Source organism: Copadichromis virginalis, linkage group LG16, assembly GCF_057382275.1.
Source record: "Copadichromis virginalis isolate Kocher_CV1m ecotype Utaka linkage group LG16, C_Virginalis_male_GT1.1, whole genome shotgun sequence".
Classification (NCBI taxonomy): domain Eukaryota; kingdom Metazoa; phylum Chordata; class Actinopteri; order Cichliformes; family Cichlidae; genus Copadichromis; species Copadichromis virginalis.
Genome location: NC_140633.1, coordinates 3,248,351 through 3,271,738, shown reverse-complemented (window position 1 = coordinate 3,271,738; position 23,388 = coordinate 3,248,351). Strand labels below are relative to the sequence as shown.

The window sequence follows — 23,388 nt, the reverse complement described above, 5'->3', positions numbered from 1 at the left end:
ACCCTCTTGTAATGTGTAACACTTTGTGTATGATTTTTATTATCTCTGGTGCATATTATCTACGTGTGTGTTGTCACCTTTCCATTTTCCTAAGAGTACACTTGCATACCTCAGTGCTTGTCTTCCTCCCCCTTTTGTGGTGGTCTGGACACTGTGTCAATCCTCCACTTCCAGGCAGTCGCTTGTCTCCCTGGATTCCTTAACCCAATTTGATTCCCCACACTAAAACAGCCGCCTCAGCCCTCTTCTGCTCCTTTTCTTCTCTCCCACTTTTCAGTCCAATGGCAGTCAGTTTTCTTCAGCTTTGTCCCGTGTCTCTCTTTGTCCCACTGTCTCTTTCATTGCCATCTCACTCCAAACATGGCAAGTGTCAAACTCAGACAGTCTTCTCAAAAGTCCTTCACACACAGTGAGGTTGCAGCTTGCTGGAAACGCATCTCCATCCATCCAATCTTGTCACGGAAAAGAGGGACCCAGGCGCGGTTCTTGCTCACAGAAACACAGTGCGTTTATTTACAGTGAAACAGACAAGTCCAACAATCCATTCAAAAGTGCAATTTTCCAATCGTGCTCGTCCCTTGCTCCCAGTGCGTTCCGTGTAGTAACTCCCTTCGTGTGTGTGCTCCCCAACTCGCTTCTCCGCTCGCCCCTCCTGGAGGAAGAAGGAAAATCCAGCGTTAGCCACACGCTAGCCGAATAACACACTCACACTGCTCGCACAGACTGTACCAGTTCGGAGTAATAATCCCACGTCGACTGTCGCCGTGAGTCCAGGTTAAATACCCCTTTCTAGCCTGGAGGAATGATTACCAACCACTGGTCAGGTAATCAGCTGCAGGTGGGCCGGCAACAGCGAAGGGGGACTCCCAATGACGACAGTCGCCAGGACACGCCTCTCCCACGGCGCGCACTTCCGTAAACAACCCCGAGGGCCAGGGAGGGAGAAGCAAACACATATACAGAAAACATAAACACAAGCAGGGTCGTCCGGAAAGGGCCGTCCGACCGTGACAGTACCCCCCCTCTAATGGGAGCCTCCGGGCGACCTGGCAAACTTGTCCGGATGCCGGCGGCGGAATTCTCTCACCATGCGATGATCGAGAATGGCAGACCGCGGCACCCAAGAACGTTCTTCCGGACCGTACCCCTCCCAATCCACCAAAAACTGAAAGCCCCTACCGCGGCGCCGGGCATCCATTATGCGAGTAATGGAATACGCCGGGGCGCCGTCGATAATCCGGGCGGGTGGCGGGGGCCCAGGGGGCGGGCACAAAGGGCTGGTCCGGACGGGCCTAACCTGAGAAACATGGAAGACGTTATGTACCTTCATAGCAGGCGGAAGGGCCAGCCGGACCGTCACCGGGTTCAGGACCTCCTGGATGGCAAAGGGGCCAAGAGACCGGGGGGCCAGTTTCTTGGACTCAGTCCGAAGAGGGATGTGCTTGCTGGAGAGCCACACCCGCTGGCCGACCTGATAATCCGGAGCAGGAGTGCGACGGCGATCCGCCAATGCCTTGTTCCGCTCGGCCGTTCTCAGGAGTGCTGCGCGCGTGGCCCGCCAGACCCGACGACAGCGCCTAAGGTGGTGCTGGACCGAGGGAACCGCCAGCTCTCCCTCAGAGATGGAGAGGAGAGGGGGTTGATACCCCAGCGACGCCTCGAAGGGCGAGAGTCCAGTCGCTGATGATGTGCTGGCGTTGTGGGCATACTCCACCCAGGCCAACTGCTCGCTCCAGGTCGCTTGGTTCGATGATGCGACGCAACGCAACATGGCCTCCAGCTCCTGATTGGCCCTTTCGGTCTGACCATTAGTTTGGGGGTGGAACCCGGAGGACAAACTGACCTGAGCTCCCAATTCTGCACAGAACTCCTTCCAAACCCGCGAGGTGAACTGAGGGCCACGGTCGGAAACGATGTCCTGGGGTATGCCGTGGAGCCGAAACACATGCTGCGTCAGTAACTGGGCCGTCTCCAAGGCAGAAGGGAGCTTGGGCAGAGCAATGAAGTGGGCAGCCTTGGAAAAACGGTCAATAATGGTTAGAATGGAGGTGTTACCTGCAGAGGGAGGCAAGCCGGTGACGAAGTCCAGGGCGATGTGCGACCATGGGCGTTTTGGAGTGGGTAACGGTCGCAGGAGGCCAGAAGCAGGCGAGTTGGTGGTTTTGTTCCGTGCGCACACCGGGCATGCCGCAACATAGTTCTGGACATCGAGAACAAGAGAGGGCCACCAAAACAAACGTCGTAGAAAGGAGACCGTGCGATTTTTACCTGGGTGGCACGAAAACTTGGCAGTATGTGCCCAGTGAATGACCTGACTACGCGCTGTGGCCGGAACATATAGTCTCCCTTTCGGGCCCGTGCCAGGGTCGGGCTCCTGTCGTTGGGCGTCCCTGACCACCTTTTCAATCTCCCATGTTAGTGCACCCACAATGCAGGTGGGGGGCAGGATGGGTTTTTCCTTCTCGTCCTCATCGGTCACGGGTGCGAACTGGCGCGACAACGCGTCTGGCTTAGTGTTCCTAGAACCGGGCCTGTAAGTAATGGAGAAGTGAAAACGAGTAAAAAATAAGGCCCACCTGGCTTGTCGGGCGTTGAGGCGCTTGGCTGCCTGGAGATACGCCAGATTTTTGTGGTCCGTCCACACCACGAAAGGCTGCTCAGTGCCCTCCAGCCAATGTCGCCATTCCTCAAGGGCCCACTTGATGGCGAGCAACTCCCGGTCGCCCACGTCGTAATTTCTCTCGGCCTGAGACAACCTGCGGGAGAAGAACGCACAGGGATGCAACTTGCCGTCGATCCGTTGGGAGAGAACCGCCCCCACGCCCGAATCGGACGCGTCCACCTCGACGACGAAAGGCCGGCCGAGGTCCGCCTGGACGAGGACCGGAGCCGAGGAAAACAGGTGCTTGAGCCGATCAAACGCTTGCTGGGCTGCGGAGGCCCACTGGAAAGACAACTTAGGAGAAGTTAGGTTGGTTAGAGGAAGGGCTACCTTGCTGAAATCCCTGATAAAGCGGCGGTAGAAATTGGCGAAGCCCAGGAACCTCTGCACCTCCTTGCGGGTCTTGGGAATAGGCCATTCCACTACGGCTTTGACTTTGGCCGGGTCAGTTCGCAAACGCCCCTGTTCCACAATGAAACCCAGAAAAGAAACAGTTTCCACATGGAACTCACATTTCTCCGCTTTCACAAAAAGGCGGTTCTCCAATAGGCGCCGTAGAACCAGATGTACATGGTTGATGTGCTCAGTCTGCGACCTGGAAAAAATCAGAATGTCATCCAGATACACGAAGACAAAATGGTTAATAAAGTCCCTGAGCACATCATTAATCAGGGCCTGGAAGACCGCGGGGGCGTTAGTGAGACCGAAGGGCATCACTAAGTATTCGAAGTGCCCCAGGTGGGTGTTGAAAGCCGTCTTCCACTCGTCACCCTTGCGGATGCGAACCAGATGATAGGCACTCCGAAGATCCAGTTTGGTGAACAGGACTGCCCCCTGTAATAGTTCGAATGCCGAGGCCAGCAGGGGGAGTGGATATTTATTCCTAACAGTGATCTTGTTCAGCCCTCGAAAGTCAATGCAGGGACGCAGGCTCTTATCTTTCTTCTTTACAAAGAAGAATCCTGCTGCTAAAGGCGAAGTAGATGGGCGGATAATACCTGCGACCAGAGACTCCGTTATGTAGCATTCATGGCCTCGCGTTCCGGTTTAGACAGACTGTAGAGCCGACTTGCTGGCAGGGGAGCGCCTGGGAGTAGGTCGATTCCACAGTCGTAAGGCCGATGTGGAGGCAAAGACAACGCCTTACTTTTGCTGAATACCTGGCCGAGGTCGTGGTAGTCGGCGGGCACCAAGGAAAGGTCGGGGGGTGAGGAGCTTTTCGCAGAGGCGGTCCCAGGATTGTCCGGGACAGCGGCAAGTAAACATTGTTCATGACACCGCGTGCTCCAGCCAGTTACACACCCTTTGGCCCAGTCGATTTGGGGGTTGTGATGTTGGAGCCAAGGAAATCCCAGTACCAGTGGGGTGTGGGGGGCTTTGAATACCAACAAACTGATTTTCTCAGAGTGATTTCCCAAAATAATGAGTGTAATCTCCTGAGTGCGATGTGTGACGGAGGCTAGATGGCTGCCATTTAAGGCTGAGACCTTCAGGACCTCTGGAAGGGGAAGTAGGGGCAGGCCTAAGATGTTGGCTAACTCCTCGTCTAGGAAATTTTGTTCAGAACCAGAGTCAATGAGTGCGCAGCAGGAGTGAGTGAGGGAGTGAGACATTAATTTAGCAGGGCAGCTGAGGTGAGGGAACACTTTTGTTGTGGCGCCCGCCAGTATCCCCACAATTACTGACGGGCCGACTCTTTTACTCGGTCTGGGCAGGAGTCAACAAAATGTCCTCTTTTTCCACAAAGACAGCACTCACCAGTCCGTTGTTTGCGCCCCAGTCTAGAGGAGGAAAGCTTGGCTCCGCCGAGCTGCATGGGTTGCTCTTCATCCCCGTGTTGCTCCTCCTCCTCACTTCTCCACATCAGAGTAGGAAGGTCCCTAGATGTACCAGTGCCCCCAGCAGGCCGCCGACCATCCCCGGCTCTTCTGCCGAACTCCCGCATGTGGTCGTCTAAGTTAATACACATATTGATTAGAGCAGACAAAGCTTTGGGCAGTTCCTTGGTTGCTAACTCACGCTTAATATTCTCATTAAGGCTGTTGAGGAAGGCTCCACGCAGTGCTTTCTCCTCCCAGCCCGACTCCTCCGCCAGGATCCAGAACTCCACGGAAAAGTCAGCAACACTCCTCCTACCTTGCTTCAGAGAAAACATGCGATGACCTGCAGCATCCGAGCTAGCGCCTTTATCAAACACACAGCGAAACTTGCTGAGAAAGACGTCATATGACACAGAGGGCTGGGTATTTAAAACTGCCTGAGCCCATTGAAGCGCCCGCCCAGTCATAAGTTGCACCAAATAAGCGATTTTAGTAGAATCAGAGGCAAAGGCACAAGGTTGCTGTCTAAACACAAGAGAGCATTGCGTCAAAAAACCCCGGCTCCTCCCCAACTCGCCATCAAATTTTTCGGGTGCGGGGAGTGAGTACTCCCGCTGCCGCGGTGGAGGTGAAGGAGGAAGCGGACAGGCTGCCGCGGCTTCCAGCGAAGGGGCGGGCTGCGTTGGAGCCGTATTAGGTGAGGAAATCAACATACCTTTAAGCTCTGTCATGGCTTGCAGAAGCGCGGTTTGTTCCTTTGAAACGTGCTTCAGCATTTCCTCGTGTCGGTCCAAAACCTCCGCTTGGATAGACAGCTGGCGTGAAGCAGAATCCGCTGGGTCCATGGTGGTGGGATTATTCTGTCACGGAAAAGAGGGACCCAGGCGCGGTTCTTGCTCACAGAAACACAGTGCGTTTATTTACAGTGAAACAGACAAGTCCAACAATCCATTCAAAAGTGCAATTTTCCAATCGTGCTCGTCCCTTGCTCCCAGTGCGTTCCGTGTAGTAACTCCCTTCGTGTGTGTGCTCCCCAACTCGCTTCTCCGCTCGCCCCTCCTGGAGGAAGAAGGAAAATCCAGCGTTAGCCACACGCTAGCCGAATAACACACTCACACTGCTCGCACAGACTGTACCAGTTCGGAGTAATAATCCCACGTCGACTGTCGCCGTGAGTCCAGGTTAAATACCCCTTTCTAGCCTGGAGGAATGATTACCAACCACTGGTCAGGTAATCAGCTGCAGGTGGGCCGGCAACAGCGAAGGGGGACTCCCAATGACGACAGTCGCCAGGACACGCCTCTCCCACGGCGCGCACTTCCGTAAACAACCCCGAGGGCCAGGGAGGGAGAAGCAAACACATATACAGAAAACATAAACACAAGCAGGGTCGTCCGGAAAGGGCCGTCCGACCGTGACAAATCTAGATGGTGGTTCTTCTCTTTCTGATGCCGTTTGCCCACAGCGCTTGCTGGACCTCTCTGCTCAGATTGTCTCTTGGACTGCTGTCCACTGTTGATGTTCATGCTCGTGCTTCTGGAACTGCACTCGGTGTCTTCAGGGAGAGATTAGCTTCCTTGGAGCTTGCTTGTTCAGGATGAGGACGGGAAGCTGCAAAACAATTCAGCCAAAAAATTCTGGCTGAGTGTTTTCTCTTTTTTTCTAATGATTTTAACCTACAATTTTCTTCCGACTGCTGCCGGTGGAGAATTGATCCAGGTCCGTTCCCCACCTGTAATCGACAGACTGAGAGACTTTCATTATTCACTGTGACTGCATATGTTTTCATCACTCCTAAAGCTACACATCTCTGCTTATTTGATGATTGTTGCAAGTTTCTTCCCACACTTAGTGCACAAAGTGTGTAATAAAAGATCACTATTTTTTGCCACCTACCTGGACTCGGCCTGCTTTCTTCTCTTACCCAAATCGAACGAATCTTAACACAGCTGACCGAGGCCCGAATAAAATAAAAATCTCTGCTTATTAACTCTACTGACTTTAAACCCCAAAAATGAAATTTTATTTGGTCTAAATGTTGCGACCTCCACCCTAAAGCTTCCTCTGGGGAATTTCCACTCAGTGGGGGAGAGGTCCTACTCTTTGTTTTACTTTCACAGTTCAAGTGGGGGAGGGGTCTCCTAGAATCTACTCCTCGACACAGTTAGGCCTTTATCATATTGAGGGCAGTGTCTCTACATTCTATGTTAACACATTTCTAAACTCTAAATCAGCTAAATATTTAACACTAGTTTCACACAACAGGTTGGAGAGGGGGTGAATGCGGAGGACCGGTCCGTCCCCGACGCTAAGGCGGTGTTGTTGAAGGTCATCAAGCGGAAGTGGAGAGATCCAAGGTGGACCGGACCATTCGAAGTAACGGCCCGAACCACCAGTGCGGTCCGTCTGAAGGGGAAAGGGGAGACCTGGTTTCATTGGTCTCCCGGCTCCCCTCAGGGCTGTGTTCTTTCTCCCCTGCTCTTCTCCCTGTACACCAACTGCTGCACCTCCACCCACCAGTCTGTCAAGCTAATCAAGTTTGCAGATGACACCACCGTTATTGGGCTCATCGCGGACGGGGATGAGTCTGCCTACAGGAGGGAGGTTGAACGTCTGGTGTCCTGGTGCAGCCACAACAACCTGGTGCTGAATGCCCAGAAGACAGTGGAGATTATTGTGGACTTCAGGAAGCACACAGCCCCACTCCCCCCCATCATCCTGACTGACACCCCCATCACCTCTGTGGACTCATTCCGCTTCCTGGGTACCACCATCACCCAGGACCTGAAGTGGGAGCCTACCATCACCTCCGTCATCAAGAAAGCCCAGCAGAGGATGTACTTCCTGAGGCAGCTGAAGAAATTCAACCTGCCAACACGGACGATGATGCAGTTCTACACTGCAATCATCGAGTCCATCCTCACCTCCTTCATCACCGTGTGGTACGCTGGAGCCACTATCAGGGACAAACAGAGACTGCAGCGTGTTGTGCGTTCTGCTGAGAAGGTGATTGGCTGCAGACTCCCATCTCTGCAGGACCTGTACACCTCCAGGACACTGGGGCATGCAGCTCGGATCTCAGCTGACCCTTCTCACCCTGGACACAGTCTGTTTGACCTGCTCCCCTCAGGCAGGAGGCTCCGGTCCATTCGCACCAGAACCTCTCGCCATAAGAACAGTTTCTTCCCCTCTGCTGTTGGACACATGAACAATAACCATATGACTGTCCCCGCCACTAACACATGACCCTACGCTGTGTCACTGCACCATTCCATGTTTGGCACTGATCACCACCTGCACTCATGTATATATCTTTCCACGTAGCACTCTTATTCTTATTCTCATGTATATATCTCATGTATATCTCATGCACATATCTTTCTACGTAGCACTTTTAATTCTTATTCCTACTTTTATTTTTTCATGTTTATTTAAGTGCTATTTATGACACTATGTTTGCACTGAAGCACCGCAGCAATTTCCTAATGTTGTAAACCTGCTCAACATTTGGCAATAAACCCCTTTCTGATTCTGATTCTGATTCTGATTCTGATTCTCAATGTGCCGTGGCCGATGAGAGCTTACTTGAGATGAGCTCCACCCAAAGTAACACGGAGGAAATATAGAGGCAGAATAATCCTCTACTCCGCTGCACCGGTCCTCACCAGTAGTCTAACCTGGTGGAGGCGAAGAAAGAAGAGGAACGTCACACGCCAAGAAGTAATCCATTCCAGGCTCTTAATAGGCTAGGGCTCTAGTCTAAAGTATTTGATAGTGTAAAGGAATCGTAATAGTTTTGTATGTTAATCGCATATTTTTATACTCATAACTTTATACTCTTCTTCTTGTAACCTTATCTTCTTATTACAAAGTAAAAGTAAAAGAGCCTGGGAACAGTGACCATGAAACTGTGGGAAAATTGGAAAATAACGGGGATATTGGGGTTAATAAGTGTTATAACGTGTTTGTTTGTTTATTGGCAGACAGGTGAATTGCCCAGACGCAGAGGTCTATCCGCTCCAGAGTCCAAACCAATTAAGTCGTCAAGAAAATTCAAGCGGGAGGTTGGTTCAGGTGGGAACGATGACTGTCTCAAGGCCAGGGGCGGTGTCGAGTTTGGGTATGTTAATGGGTCCACGACGGCGTTCACATTCGATTTGTGTGAGGTAATTAAATGCCCAGAAGACGGTAGCAGCTGGAGGACATATGCTGTGTGGGTTTGTTATCACCCAATGGTGTGCTACCCTCAGCCGTTGTGGGGCCCATCCATGGAAGGAAACGTTTACATTTATATAACAGATCAGTGGTGTTCTTGGCAGGATGTGGTTGCGTGGACAGGAATAGGATGGGAGCCAACAGTGCCAAAGGCCCTTGAAGGGATAGCTATTCAAAGAGATTATTCTGTTACGAATAACCCTGTCACTCTTTCCCTAGGACCATGGAGCAAAGTCCCTGAAGCGGGGTATGACGGGGGTGCATTTTATCTAGTCATAGGGATAGATAAAATAGGAACAGATCCATTCGGGGTAATTCGGGTGAATTTATTTAATCCAGGATCTAAACGGATAGGAAACGACACGGTAATGAATCTCACGGAGCAAATGAATCCCATAGAGACAGTTACTTACAAGGACTCGGGAGAGAACTGGTTTGTGGCCACTGATTACACTAGATTAAAACCTAAAGAGTTAATAGAGCGCGCCACGGGTTTCGGTGATAGGAATCTTTGGTTAGATTGGGTGGCTCAAAGTGCTAAAGAGCAGGGAGTGGTTGATTGTGTTGCTTGTGCTACCGCTAGACCTCGTCTGTTTACTGAACCCGCTCCTTTGTATCCAGAGGATAAGTGGGGATATGATTGTATGTTGAGATTAACTAGAGAGGCGGCGAACACAGGTAATTGCACTACTTTGTCAAGTTTATATCCGCCAATTGATAAACGTACACAACCAGGTTCATTCACACCTAAACGGGATAATTATACATGTTTTGAGTTCTCTACAGACAGAGTGAGATATACGGTAGGGAGGATTGATCCAAGCTGGTGTCAGAGGACGATTCCAGGCAGGACTACCAATAATGTAAGTGACGCAAACACAAGTATAGGCACCTGGGCAAGGGGTGGGCTATATTATTATTGTGGGCAGTATACCCTTTTGGTGCAGGTTCCCCTGGGGAGTGTGGGGACCTGTGCTTTGGTGCGCTTAGGTGCACCATTGATGCTTATTGGGAGTAGACTAGGAACCCTTCCACAGCAGGGCACGAATGTGTCGACGCCCAGACGAAGGAGAAGTACAAGGGGTATGCACAGGTATGATCCAAGATGGGACTCGCCCACCTGGATTGACTCAATAGGAGTTCCCAGGGGAGTTCCAGATTAATATAAGTTAGTTAATCAGATAGCGGCCGGCTTTGAAAGTGTGTTTTTATGGATAACTCCGAATAAAAATGTTGATCGCATTAACTATGTCCATTATAATGTGTTGAGGCTTTCTAATCTCACTAGGGACGCAGTGGAAGGCCTTGCGGAACAATTAGGTCCGACATCGTTAATGGGAGTCCAAAATCAAATGGCTCTGGACATGTTGTTGGCTGAGAAAGGGGGCGTATGCGCAATGTTTGCTGACATGTGTTGCACCTTTATTCCCAACAATACTGCTCCGGACGGAACGGTCACTCGGGCGCTTGAGAATCTGAGAACGTTATCCAGGACCATGCATGAGCAATCAGGCGTGAACACGGGGCTGGGAGACTGGATCACGTCTGTCTTTGGGCAATGGAAGGGTGTGTTTATGTCTGCCATGTTTTCTCTTATAGTTTTTCTAGGTATATTGATGATCGGATGTTGTCTCATTCCTCTGGTAAGGCGTGTGTTGGTAAAACTGGTAAGCAGGGCCCTAGACTCTGGTTCAGCTGCTTCAGCTGGTCCGGGGTATATGATGCCGTTGCGAGAGGCCGCCTGGACGGAGGAGTGAAACAAATCTTGGTAAAGGTTGGCCGATGGCCAAAGAGGAGGAGTGTGGAGAAAAGATATTTTAATTTGTATTCTTATGGTGACATTATATAATCATAACTATCATTGATTAATCATTTATCATTGTTGAATTTGTTGACAGAATAACCTTTTAATTAGATCTATGTTAATCTGAGTAAAATATTAATGTACACATATTCCCATTACTTTAATCAGTCTATGGTTGTTCTGCTTAAGCTGTTGCACCACATCAGTGTGTTCACTCCACTCGAATAGGTGGGTCTTGTTGGACCTTGGCCGTCTACATTCAGCTCTGCACGTACTCAGGCCTTTAATAACATGCACAGAGAGTCATGTAACCCACGCACGGTCACATACACACATATTAAGAAAAGGAGGTCGTCTCAGGACATCCTCTCTATAAGGACACACAGCCTCACAAGATACACACCAATAATACACATAACACACTTGTTTTTCTCTAAAAGTTATCATCCGATGTCTATATAAGGAAGACTTTTGGAATTGTGGTGAACTGATATCATTTCCAGTAAGGTCTGTGTGATGTCATCATGGATAATATAAAAGATATGGGAGAGCCGCCGCCCGGCGGAGATGATTGTTGCAAGTTTCTTCCCACACTTAGTGCACAAAGTGTGTAATAAAAGATCACTATTTTTTGCCACCTACCTGGACTCGGCCTGCTTTCTTCTCTTACCCAAATCGAACGAATCTTAACACAGCTGACCGAGGCCCGAAATAAACTAAATGACAAGAAAAAGGAGATGAACAAGGCTAAGGAGGGGACCAAGAAAATGATGGTGGTGAGGTCCCAAGCTGATCTGATGCCTGATTGGCCGGATCTCGATCCGAACCTGTACCCTGATGACCGGTGGCCTGCTAGTGGCCCAAGGCAGAGGTGACCCGTGGGGAATTGGGGGGCCAGCATATCGCAGAGAGGGCGTGGTGGATACAGAAGGGGAGGGCCAAGGGCTTGCGGTTCGGGGACTCCCAGAACTATGTCTTGAAATGCCTGTTTAAGATGTGGAGGTGAAGAACACTGGGCTCGGGACTGCACTGAGTCGGCCAGGGACCACAAGAACAAGACTATGGACCCCAGGCACGTGGAGGTTTCAGAGGCAGAGGAGTCTACAGGGGCAGACACCAGGCCCCAAATCCAGGTGCAGCGCCCTTCACTCAGTAACTAGTGGTTGACTGGGGCTGGGGGAGGAGTAGTACTGAAGGGACCCAGAGAGACAAGACAACATAGGAATGGCAGATCCTCTGTTATCCATGACAGTGGAAGGCACAGAGATGACCTTCCTGGTGGATTAATAAAGTATTCTGATTCTGATGATTCTGACACTGGAGCGACTTACTCAATGCTGAAAGCTACACCAAGCAGCCCACACAGTGTGTGTGGTGGGTTTCTCTGGGGTTCCAATGACTGCCAGTAACCGATCCAGCTCTGATCAAGCTGGGGAAACAGACTTTGAAACACAGATATGTGGTGTCTCCTCAAGTGCCTGTAAATCTGATGGGCAGGGATCTGCTCATTAAGCTGGGAGCTACTATCATGTGCTCTGCAGATGGACTAACTGTTACCCTTCCAAGAGGAACACAGTTCCTGTGCTTGGGGATGTACTCAAAAAACCAATACCTGGTACAAGACTGTGCACAACCTACAGCCGATATATACTGGGGACAGCTGGTGGAGGAAGGCATTTTGAGACAATACCAGCTGTGGAGGCCTTGGATCAAGAGTCTGGCCATCTACTCCCCACCCCGCGATTTTGCTCTCTTTTACGATAGGGACGATGATGACATCTACCGAGAACAATTCTCGTCTGTTCTTGAAAGTCAGACCTGGAATGTATGTTCACACAACATCTATGTAGGCCCAGAGGTGGTCGCGGTAGCAGTAAAATTTACGGACGAACAACTGCCTTGGTACAAAATAATAATAATAATAAACTTTATTTATAAAGCACACTTAAAAACCAAGGGTATGCCAAGGTGCTTAACAAGTAAGATAGAGTATAGGAGGAGGATAATAGAAATAGGACCAAAGCAAGTACTAAGTATGCAAGCAGATAACTGTCACTGATACATAGGAAAGCAACAGGTACAGAGCAAACAAGAATTTAAATGAGCATAAAAGTGCATGATATAAAATCATAAAAGAAATATTAACTAGAGGGAAAGGCAAGATTGAATAAGTGGGTTTTTAATCGTGATTTGAAAAGTGCAATGGAATCAGATGCGCGGAGGTCGAGAGGAAGGGTATTCCACAGTACAGGGGCAGCCAGAGCAAACGCACGGTCACCCGGGACTTCAGTCGAGATATGGGTTGGGTCAGAAGTAGTTGAGTAGCAGATCTGAGTGTTCTAGCAGGAGTATGTGGTTTGAGAAGTTCACTAAGATAACTTGGCGCTAATTTATTAATAGTTTTGAAAGTAAGGAGTAATATTTTAAATTGAATACGGTACTTTATGGGTAGCCAATGCAGGCTAGCTAGGACAGGAGAAATATGGCAAAATTTCCTGGTACCAGTCAGAAGGCGGGCTGCTGCATTTTGGACTGTTTGCAGTCTAAGAAGAAGAGAAGAGGGAAGACCATAGTACAAAGAGTTACAATAATCCAACCTGGAGGTCAACCAGGTTTATTTTTACAAAATGGGGTCTGATTCTGCACCCCATATCACATTGGCGGTCCATGAAGGTCATCAGGCGAAGGAGATGGGGTCAATGGTCAAGTGAGCATTGGACAGTGCTTGGTGGCAGGCCACACAGATTCCAAATGTTTGGTACGTACCTACATGTAAAATATATCGTATCACCTATCTTTCAAACGACGCAGTGGTACTAGAACATCAGCAAATTTTAAGAACACATGGCAGGGAGAGCACTGATCATCCTGATGCAGTGGCCGCACTCTCAACACTCCCTGACACTCTGTGGTCCGCGGAGCCCACTCACGTGGGCCTGGCGACCTGTTTGCGCGTGCTGTTCCAGCTGAAGTCTGAGGCACCAATCTGGAGACCACAGTACAGACACAAGCCAGAAGCAGAGGGGATTGCAGAAACCACTGAAGGGCTACTGAAAGTACGAGTGCTTGAGCCCTCACAATCATTTTGGAACACACCCTTTTTGCTAGTGGAGAAGCATCGGAAAGGGAAGTGCAGATGGTGTATGACCTCAGGGCCATTAACGCCATTCTCCGTACTGACACTGTACCTGTTCCAAATCCCTATACAGCGCTGACGGCAATAACAACGGACCAGAAGTGGTTCACGTGCATCGAGCTTGCTAACGTGTTTTTCTGTCTCGCTTTACACGAGTCCCTGAGGGACATCTTTTCATTTACGTATAAGGCCAGTAACTCAGGTACACGCGCCTACCGTAAGGCTTTGCTCTGTCTCCTGGCATTTTTAACCAAGTGGTGAAAGACGCTCTGTCACCGTGTCTGTGAAGGTTCTCAGTCATCCAGGTCATCGTACTCAAAGGAGCTTGCAAAGAAAAGCGTCTGGACTTCTTTAAGTTGCTTGAAGACGTTTCACCTCTCATCCGAGAAGCTTCTTCAGTTCTAAGGTCAAATGGGGGAGAGTCCCAGATTTAAACCTAGTGGGAGTATCCCCCCACAGAGGGACAAAAGGACCGCCTGGTGATCCTCTAATCGCCTGAGCCAGGGTGTGAAACTGGGTGTGGGTCCCAATCAACCAGGGTTTCGGGTGAGCTCATTGTGAAACCTGGCCCCACCTTATCATGCGAATTCCTGAGGTCAGATGGCCCAGGATGTGAGTGGGCGTTAAGGCGTCTGGGGAGGGAACTCAAAACTGGATTATACAGTGGGGCAAAAAAGTATTTAGTCAGCCACCGACTGTGCAAGTTCCCCCACTTAAAATGATGACAGAGGTCAGTAATTTGCACCAGAGGTACACGTCAACTGTGAGAGACAGAATGTGAAGAAAAAATCCATGAATTCACATGGTAGGATTTGTAAAGAATTTATTCGTAAATCAGGGTGGCAAATAAGTATGTGGTCAATAACAAAAATACAACTCAATACTTTGTAACATAACCTTTGTTGGCAATAACAGAGGTCAAACGTTTACTATAGGTCTTTACCAGGTTTGCACACACAGTAGCTGGTATTTTGGCCCATTCCTCCATGCAGATCTTCTCGAGAGCAGTGATGTTTTGGGGCTGTCGCTGAGCAACATGGACTATCAACTCCCGCCACAGATTTTCTATGGGGTTGAGGTCTGGAGACTGGCTAGGCCACTCCAGGACTTTCAAATGCTTCTTACGGAGCCACTCCTTTGTTGCCCAGGCGGTGTGTTTTGGATCATTGTCATGTTGGAAGACCCAGCCTCGTTTCATCTTCAAAGTTCTCACTGATGGAAGGAGGTTTTGGCTCAAAATCTCACGATACATGGCCCCATTCATTCTGTCCTTAACACGGATCAGTCGTCCTGTCCCCTTGGCAGAAAAACAGCCCCATAGCATGATGTTTCCACCCCCATGCTTCACAGTAGGTATGGTGTTCTTGGGATGCAACTCGGTATTCTTCGTCCTCCAAACACGACGAGTTGAGTTTATACCAAAAAGTTCTACTTTGGTTTCATCTGACCACATGACATTCTCCCAATCCTCTGCTGTATCATCCATGTGCTCTCTGGCAAACTTCAGACGGGCCTGGACATGCACTGGCTTCAGCAGCGGAACACGTCTGGCACTGCGGGATTTGATTCCCTGCCGTTTTAGTGTGTTACTGATGGTGACCTTTGTTACTTTGGTCCCAGCTCTCTGCAGGTCATTCACCAGGTCCCCCCGTGTGGTTCTGGGATCTTTGCTCACCGTTCTCATGATCATTTTGACCCCACGGGATGAGATCTTGCGTGGAGCCCCAGATCGTGGGAGATTATCAGTGGTCTTGTATGTCTTCCATTTTCTGATGATTGCTCCCACAGTTGATTTTTTCACACCAAGCTGCTTGCCTATTGTAGATTCACCCTTCCCAGTCTGGTGCAGGTCTGCAATACTTTTCCTGGTGTCCTTCGAGAGCTCTTTGGTCTTGGCCATGGCGGAGTTTGGAGTCTGACTGTTTGAGGCTGTGGACAGGTGTCTTTTATACAGATGATGAGTTCAAACAGGTGCCATTCATACAGGTAACGAGTGGGGGACAGAAAAGCGTCTTACAGAAGACGTTACAGGTCTGTGAGAGCCAGAGATTTTCCATGTTTGAGGCGACCAAATACTTATTTGCCACCCTGATTTACGGTTAAATTCTTTACAAATCCTACCATGTGAATTCATGGATTTTTTTTTCACATTCTGTCTCTCACAGTTGAAGTGTACCTCTGGTGCAAATTACTGACTTCTGTCATCATTTTAAGTGGGGGAACTTGCACAATCGGTGGCTGACTAAATACTTTTTTGCTCCACTGTAGATGGCAGACAGTTGGTGCCGTAAACCACCGCCTCTGTTCAAAGATGGTCGCTCACAGTGGACATAGATGGCTTCTTTCACTCCTCTTTCAAACCATCTGTCCTCTCTGTCCAAAATGTGAACATTGGCATCCTCGAAAGAGTGTCCTTTATCCTTAAGATGCAGATGGACTGCTGAGTCTTGTCCTGTGGAGGTGGCTCTTCTATGTTGTGCCATGCGCTTGTGAAGTGGTTGTTTGGTCTCTCCAATGTAGAGGTCTGGGCATTCCTCGCTGCACTGTACAGCATACATACATGCTAACTGGGGACAAAATGTAAAAGCCATACCACAAGGGATTTAGGGGCAGGGATAGCTCAGTATGTAGAAGGATTGCCCCATGATTGGATGGTCGGGGGTTTGACTCCACTGAACGCCTACCCTGAGGTACCCCTGAGCAAGGTACTGTCCCTACACACTGCTCCCCGGGCGCTGCATTGGTGGCTACCCACTGCTTCACTGGTTAAATGCAGAGGAGTAATTTCCCTACGGGGACTAACAAGGAACACATGCTTATGACCCTAGAACCGACTCGCCTATCTAGATCGACTCAATAGGAGTGCCAAGGGGAGTTCCGAACGAGTATAAACTAGTGGATCAAATAGCTGCAGGGTTTGAAAGTATATTCATATGGATAACTCCAAATAAAAATGTTGACCGCATAAATGATGTCCATTACAATGTGCTGAGACTCTCAAACTTAACCAGCGACGCCATGGAGCGGTTCGCAGAGCAGCTGGGGCCAACCTCGTTGATGGGAGTGCAAAATCAAATGGCTCTGGACATGTTGTTGGCGGAGAAAGGGGGTGTGTCTGCCATGTTTGGAGACTTGTGTTGTATCTTTATCCCCAACAACACCGCTCCAGATGGCTCCGTAAATCGAGCTTTGACGGGGCTGAAAACTTTATCTATAACCATGCACGAACATTCAAGAATTGACAACCCGCTGGAGAGCTGGATGACTTCTCTCTTTGGGCAATGGAAGGGTTTTTTTTATGTCTGCAATGCTTGGAAGCGGCCAAATGGATCGAGGAGTTACACAATGGAAAGTGTGGTGACCTTTTTTCCAAAGGTCAAGAGAGGGAATGTGGAAATAAAAGAAAATACATAATTGCTAACATGGCTTTTATTAGTGGCATTTTATTAAAACTTTTATTAAATGTGTAGTTGTAGTTATTTTTATACACACATTGCAAATGTGCTCATTAAGAGTTGGCGCTCAGTCCTTTTAAGGTCATAAGGTGTAAGGTGACTCAGAGCGCAGAAAGTTCAATCCAAACACGCTTACAGACACAAATAACAGTTGATGAGTTTTAGTTCAGAGGTGAGATATATTTTTGCTTGTAACTGCATTTGTGCCTGCATAGCAACAGTTGGTACAGGATTTGCTAAAGATAAGCATAAGAAGTGCAAATCAACAGGAAACATCTGGAGGGTAAGACGGTTGAAAACGCCATGTATGGTAAAAATGTTGCTGATAACGAAAACTTGTTTAACTGTCACTAACTGTAACTAATGCATGTTATATTATTTGCTGACACAAGCGGCTGAACCCTGACATATCAAAACCATTTTTAAGTGTGCTTTCTAGCAAGGATCTATGCTGATGATGCTACTGTATACATCTCCCCACGTGTGTGTTCAATAAAATCATTGTTTGACTGAACTCATCAAGACCAGTGTTTGTTTGTTCTCATCCTCAAGTAAAGAATAAGGACAGTTGCCTGTAAGTTTTAGGTTTCATTTTAAAATTTTAGTTCTAACCTTTAGGGCCCTACATAGTCAAGCTCCCCAATATTTATCTGACCTGCTGAAACCGCATTCATTTTTCCAAACTCTAAGGTCATCAGTTCAGAGACTGCTGGTGGCCCCACACACTCGATTTAAAACCTGCCTTTCAGGCAGTGGCACCACGGTTGTGGAATTCTCTTCCACCATTTTTGCACACCACCAGCACACATCCGCCTGTCTAGAGTTTTATCATATCCCGTGAGACCAGCCATCAGGTATAATAAGCCAGCTGGTTGTCCTCTTTCTGTGTGTTGTGACTCACTGGATATAACATTTCCCTAATCATCAAAAAATGTGAAAATATCGATGCTATGTCAGGACACACCGTTTGACCATTATTTTTATTCACTTGGTCAAAGGACGAACGTAGAGTGTTGTCACATCTTCTCTAGTAAAAAATCTTTCATGGAGTGAATTACTGGAATTAATGACTTCACGTGGAATAGTTGCAGATTGCTCTATGCACACACCTAACCTCCACACTCTGCTTCCAACAATGCCCCCGGGCATACAGCTCAAGTCCATCATAGCCCTGCATATGCCCCCTTGGCACCATGCCGGCACACTGTACATATCTCTCGCTGGTTAGTGGCAGAAGACACGCCTCCGCCGTTCCTGCCCCTCCATGAACTGCTCGAGCATCGAGGCTCAGTAACAAGCTTCTCCCTCTTTGGGGCTGGGCTGCAGTCACATTATCATTGTGTAATGCAGCCTCCTAGCACAAGCGAAAGGTCGATCCTCTAGCCCCATTTGACCTCCCTGGAAGTGTCATCAGTGGTCCTCCCGCACAAGCCCCAGCTAGTCTATGATCACCAGGCGAACATCACTGAAGTGGCTCCTTGCTACCACCAGAGGGCTCAGCACCACAGCTTCGGCATCCCCCTGTTCCCATTGCATCGCAGCTAGCTCCGTCACCATCTATGCCTGTACCTCCGCTGGTTGTTTGCTTTGTGGGTTTGGCATGTTTTACTAGACAGTTAGGCGCCACTATAACACATAGAGGGTGTGGGGAGCCATAGCCCAGCTGCGCCGGAGTGGACTAAGCCCCAGGACCAGAGGCCTGAGGGCCCCCCCACCCCCCGAAGGGGTTCGACCGAGCCATGGATGCCAGGCCCAGCCAAGCAGCCACTGGGAGTGAGCCAGTACATACCTGAGCGCCCAGCCCTGGACACCAAAAACCACCAAAGCATCGATGCCTGAGGGCATTAGCCACCCGCAGGGAGTGTGGTGAGGGAAGAAAGGCCTCCATACTTGTGTTATTGACTTTTGACATTCTTGCCAGCTGTTTCACACTGTTCTTTCACACAAACTGTTTACATGCAGACTGTAGGCAGACAGTTGTCTCTCATCTCCTCTTCAATTCTCCTTCCTCTGAGTCCCAGCGCACTTTCTAAGTATGAGGGGCATGATTAAACAATAATCACCAATTGTCAACCATCCTCTCCTGGCACTGTCCCCTGAAATCACTGTCCTATCTCTCCTTTGCAGCTGAGCCACAAGCCACACCCATTGCCCAACTTAGGTTAGGGAGCCATTTGGCTTAGCTTAATTCCCCCATGAAATGAGCCATGACCATTTGGACCCCTGGGCTACCCACTGCCCCATCCTTCCTTTGCAGCCTAGTAACAAATCACACGCTTCCAAGGTCAGGTTTATGTTATTCACCTCTGTCATACAGCGGTGGAAAAACCCCTGGACTCACTGCCTAATCCCCAGTGGTCCAGGGCTTTTGGTGCCCTGAGCAAACACTCCCTCTGCCCCCCAACACACACACACACACACACACACACACACACACACACACACACACACACACACACACACACACACACACACACACACACGAAATATATTAAGGATTGTACAGATTCAGATTCGGATTCAGAAGACTTTATTCATACCAGAGGGGCTATTGAGAGACTGACCTTGCCGACCATACATACAATACACAAACATCACATTGGGGAGACAGGTCAGGCTGGGTAGCTGGCCGGTCAGCCGCACGAGCAGCGACCCGGAACGGAACAACGGAAAATAAACATCAGGAAAGACAAGGAAAAAAAGAACTCCCCCCAGACTGAGCTCCAACAGGGAGATCAGTTTGAGAACAGAAAAAAACCCACCTCTGCGCATAGCATGTGAAAAACTCTTAATACACCATTGAAACACATGACAAGCAACAGGGAAAGGTAAAAGGTGAGAGACAGCCTCACTTTCTGATTGTGTCCCAAATAAATGACTTTCTCCAGAGCCCATGTTAATGTGGAGAAGCTTACTTTGCGACCATTCCTCCGACAACATGTTGTGTAGCGCTTTCAGTTCCAATCATGCAGATCTGCTTAAATAACAGAGATCATCAAAGAAAACTTTTAGTGTAACATGAAAGTAAAAAGGTTCAACTTTGCAACAAAAGAAAAATGCATCAGCCAGATTAATCCCCAAAACATTTATCCATCCATCAGCCACACACACCACACAACCCTGTTGTTCTCTTACACAATGAGTTTCTTCCCATGTTACCAGATGCGTGCTATGTTAAAACTTTCGCCACACATGAGAAACAAGAAACTCAATGATCTATTAGTTTCACTCATTCAGAACCCCTCTCCAGCATTCTGTTCACCCCTACTATAATTCAGTCATTTTTACTAATATAATACTAGTCCACTAGTCTACATATCACTTTTCATCTCACTACGTGAACCGGACAAGATGATAAAACAGAAACACATGCTTATGATGCTGTCTGGTCTTCATGAGCTTTATTGTATGTGTGTATGTGTTAGTAGGATTAATGCATTTTCTGTTTGTGTGTGTGACTTTCTGTACCTTTCTCTTTGCAGTGCTTCAGACACCTTCTCAATTTTCCCACTTACAGCAGTCAGTTTTTCTCCCAGGTTTGCTAACCCAATTTTGATTTCCCACACTAAACAACCTCACCTGCTCCTTCCACTCTGGTTTCCTCTCCCCCTTGCAGCAGTCTTGTGGCAGTTCTCCTCTTCAGCTTGGTCCTGTGCAATCCGGGCCACAAATTCATATTCCGGGGCTTTCATCAGGCGCCCTGGGTGTCCTGGCTGTCGACAGACTTTGGTGTGTCCTCCCCCCTCCTCGGTGGAAGGCCAGTTCTTGGGATCCAGCTCTGAAGGACCAAATAAATGTTGGGTCTGCACTCGCAGGCCCCGCTGGTTCAGAGACTTATCACCGTGAACAAAGCAAGACAATTCTTCTCAGTCAGTTTACACTTGCTGCACAAGGGAAGCCTGGTCAGCTCTTGGACCTGAAAGCTCCTCACCTGATCCCAGTCAACTTCAACTACCAGTGTCCCCATGCTGCCTCTTATTCAGTGACAAACATTTACACAAACACCCATTGCAAAACCATAGATGGTGTGTATCATAACAGTTAAAAGCACTGCGTGTGGTGTGTGTGTATGCATGTGTGAGCATGTGTGTGTGTGTGTGTGTGGGTGCGTGCGTGTGTATACGTGTGTGCGTGCGTGTGTGTATGTGTGTGTGTGTGTGTGTATAGGTGTGTGTGTGTGTGTGTGTGTGTATGCATGTGTGTGTATACGTGACTTCTTGCTGGTCATAAAAGGGTCATCTCCCCTCACCCCTGTATATGGCTCATCTCCTTTAACGGTCCACCATATACAAACACAGGTGAGGCCATAAAGGGCAGGAAGTAAACATTCCTCACTAAATAAGGAAACCAGAACCTTACTTAGAATGTGCCTGCAGTTAAACACTATAGCTATAGCTATAGCATCAGCTATACAGAAAAACATTTAAACATGCAGTTTAAGACAAGGTGTACAAATTTAAACACAACAATGACAACATTTAGCTATTCACTCCAACAACAGCTACCACCAGAGGTAAGGGAGGAGGAGCAATGTGAAGCAGGAAAGTAAATAAGTCAGGATATGGCAAAGAGCTTCAGACAGAAAGGTGGTGGAACTCCACAGCAAGCTATCTCTTCCTTTTTACTAATGATGGAAATGTTTGAAGAAACTGAACTCTGCTTTCCACAGCTTCTTAACTTCTCCTGCAGGAAGCCCATACGACCTCACTCAGTATCTATACTCATTTATATTACATTGTCCTCCATCTCTTTACTGACTGTGACTCTTAATCTGCTGGTCATCATCTCCATCTCACATTTCAAGTAATAATTTTGTCATAGATAAGGTTATCAGGTTTTGTGGATCAGTAAAATGAAGATAACATATTAGAGTATAAGTGAAATGTGTGTCGGTAGTAATGTCTGTTTTTCTCTTATATATATATCTGTATAAAATTGCACTTGTTGCTACAAATAATAATAATAATAATAACTGTGTCGCTGTCTTTTGTCTTCAGGAAGCTGCACACCCCCACCAATCTCCTCCTCCTATCTTTGGCTGTCTCTGATTGCCTGGTGGGTCTCCTGATTTTATTTCAAATTATAATTATAGATGGTTGCTGGTTTCTTGGTGAATTCATGTGTAGTATGTATTTTCTCTTGGACTACATTATTACCTCTGCGTCAGTAGGAACCATGGTTCTCATATCAATTGACCGTTATGTGGCTATTTGTTACCCTCTCCATTACTCTACCAAAGTCACCCCAAAAAGAACAAAAGCATGTGTTTATCTGTGTTGGATTTGTTCTTCAGTCTTCCACTGTCTTGTGCTAAAAGAAAACCTGGTGCAACCTGGCAGGTATAATTCCTGCTATGGGGAGTGTGTGGTTGTTGTTGGCCATGCTTTTGGAGTTGCAGATCTATTGTTGTCCTTTATTGGTCCTGTCATTGTGATTGTAGTTCTTTATCTAAACATATTTGTTGTGGCTATGACTCAAGCTCGTGCCCTGCGGTCACATATTGCAGCTCTGACACACGAGGGGTCAGTAAGTACAAATGTTAAGAAGTCTGAAATGAAAGCAGTAAGGACCATCAGTGTTGTTATCATTGTGTTTCTAATATGTCTCTGCCCATATTACTGTGTCACACTCTCAGGTCAAGATGCCATGCTCAGTGCTTCATCTGTTGCATTTGTAATGTGTTTGTTCTATTTAAACTCCTGTCTAAACCCTCTAATCTATGCTTTATTTTACCCCTGGTTCAGAAAATCTGTTAAACAAATTGTTACACTTAAAATATTGAAGTCTGGCTCCTGTGACACCAATATCATGTAAACAGAATGAAAGAAATGACACACTACCAAAATGTTTACCAACTAAAAAAAGGGACAGTCAATTCAAACATACGCTTGGTGTAACTGAAATACAGTGGGGCAAAAAAGTATTTAGTCAGCCACCGATTGTGCAAGTTCCCCCACTTAAAATGATGACAGAGGTCAGTAATTTGCACCAGAGGTACACTTCAACTGTCAGAGACAGAATGTGAAGAAAAAATCCATGAATCCACATGGTAGGATTTGTAAAGAATTTATTCGTAAATTAGGGTGGCAAATAAGTATTTGGTCAATAACAAAAATACAACTCAATACTTTGTAACATAACCTTTGTTGGCAATAACAGAGGTCAAACGTTTACTATAGGTCTTTACCAGGTTTGCACACACAGTAGCTGGTATTTTGGCCCATTCCTCCATGCAGATCTTCTCGAGAGCAGTGATGTTTTGGGGCTGTCGCCGAGCAACATGGACTATCAACTCC

The 23,388-nt window shown here is 48.0% G+C and overlaps 2 protein-coding genes and 1 long non-coding RNA gene across 4 annotated transcripts in view; 2 read left to right on the top strand and 1 right to left on the bottom strand.

The window, feature by feature from the left end:
* Positions 1-463: 463 nt before the first annotated feature.
* LOC146690082 (uncharacterized) lies at positions 464-5,896 on the bottom strand. Of its 2 annotated transcripts, XM_085435153.1 has the most exons (3): positions 5,619-5,896; positions 4,421-5,541; positions 464-652 (listed from the first exon to the last, which is right to left on the bottom strand). In XM_085435153.1, exons 2-3 carry the CDS (start codon positions 5,325-5,327, stop codon positions 546-548), a joined length of 1,014 nt encoding a protein of 337 aa, XP_085291279.1. In that variant the 5' UTR covers positions 5,328-5,541; positions 5,619-5,896; the 3' UTR covers positions 464-545. The 2 variants fall into 2 exon arrangements, 1 of the variants encoding a protein (XP_085291279.1); XR_014915723.1 differs by lacking the exons at positions 4,421-5,541; positions 5,619-5,896 and adding an exon at positions 730-1,673 and having other exon boundaries at positions 588-652.
* Positions 5,897-9,395: 3,499 nt separating this feature from the next.
* The window catches only part of LOC146690078 (uncharacterized), a 67,724-nt gene continuing 53,731 nt past the window's right edge, over positions 9,396-23,388 (top strand). The window contains exon 1 of the long non-coding RNA XR_014915606.1: positions 9,396-9,560. This is a non-coding gene — a long non-coding RNA (uncharacterized LOC146690078). The remainder of the gene's footprint in view (positions 9,561-23,388) is intronic.
* On the top strand, positions 21,720-22,906 carry LOC146690081 (trace amine-associated receptor 13c-like). Its single transcript, XM_085434882.1, has 2 exons — positions 21,720-21,895; positions 22,090-22,906. The coding sequence occupies exons 1-2, from the start codon at positions 21,720-21,722 to the stop codon at positions 22,904-22,906; spliced, it is 993 nt and encodes a 330-aa protein (XP_085291008.1).

Bases quoted from the DNA above. Each gene is read 5' to 3' on its own strand.
- LOC146690081 (XM_085434882.1), top strand. From the start codon at position 21,720: ATGATGGAAATGTTTGAAGAAACTGAACTCTGCTTTCCACAGCTTCTT. The intron at 21,896-22,089 runs GTAATAATTTTG...TTTTGTCTTCAG, and splicing joins ATCTCCATCTCACATTTCAA to GAAGCTGCACACCCCCACCA.
- LOC146690082 (XM_085435153.1), bottom strand. From the start codon at position 5,327: ATGGACCCAGCGGATTCTGCTTCACGCCAGCTGTCTATCCAAGCGGAG. The intron at 653-4,420 runs GTGAGTGCTGTC...TTCTTCCTCCAG, and splicing joins GGGGCGCAAACAACGGACTG to GAGGGGCGAGCGGAGAAGCG.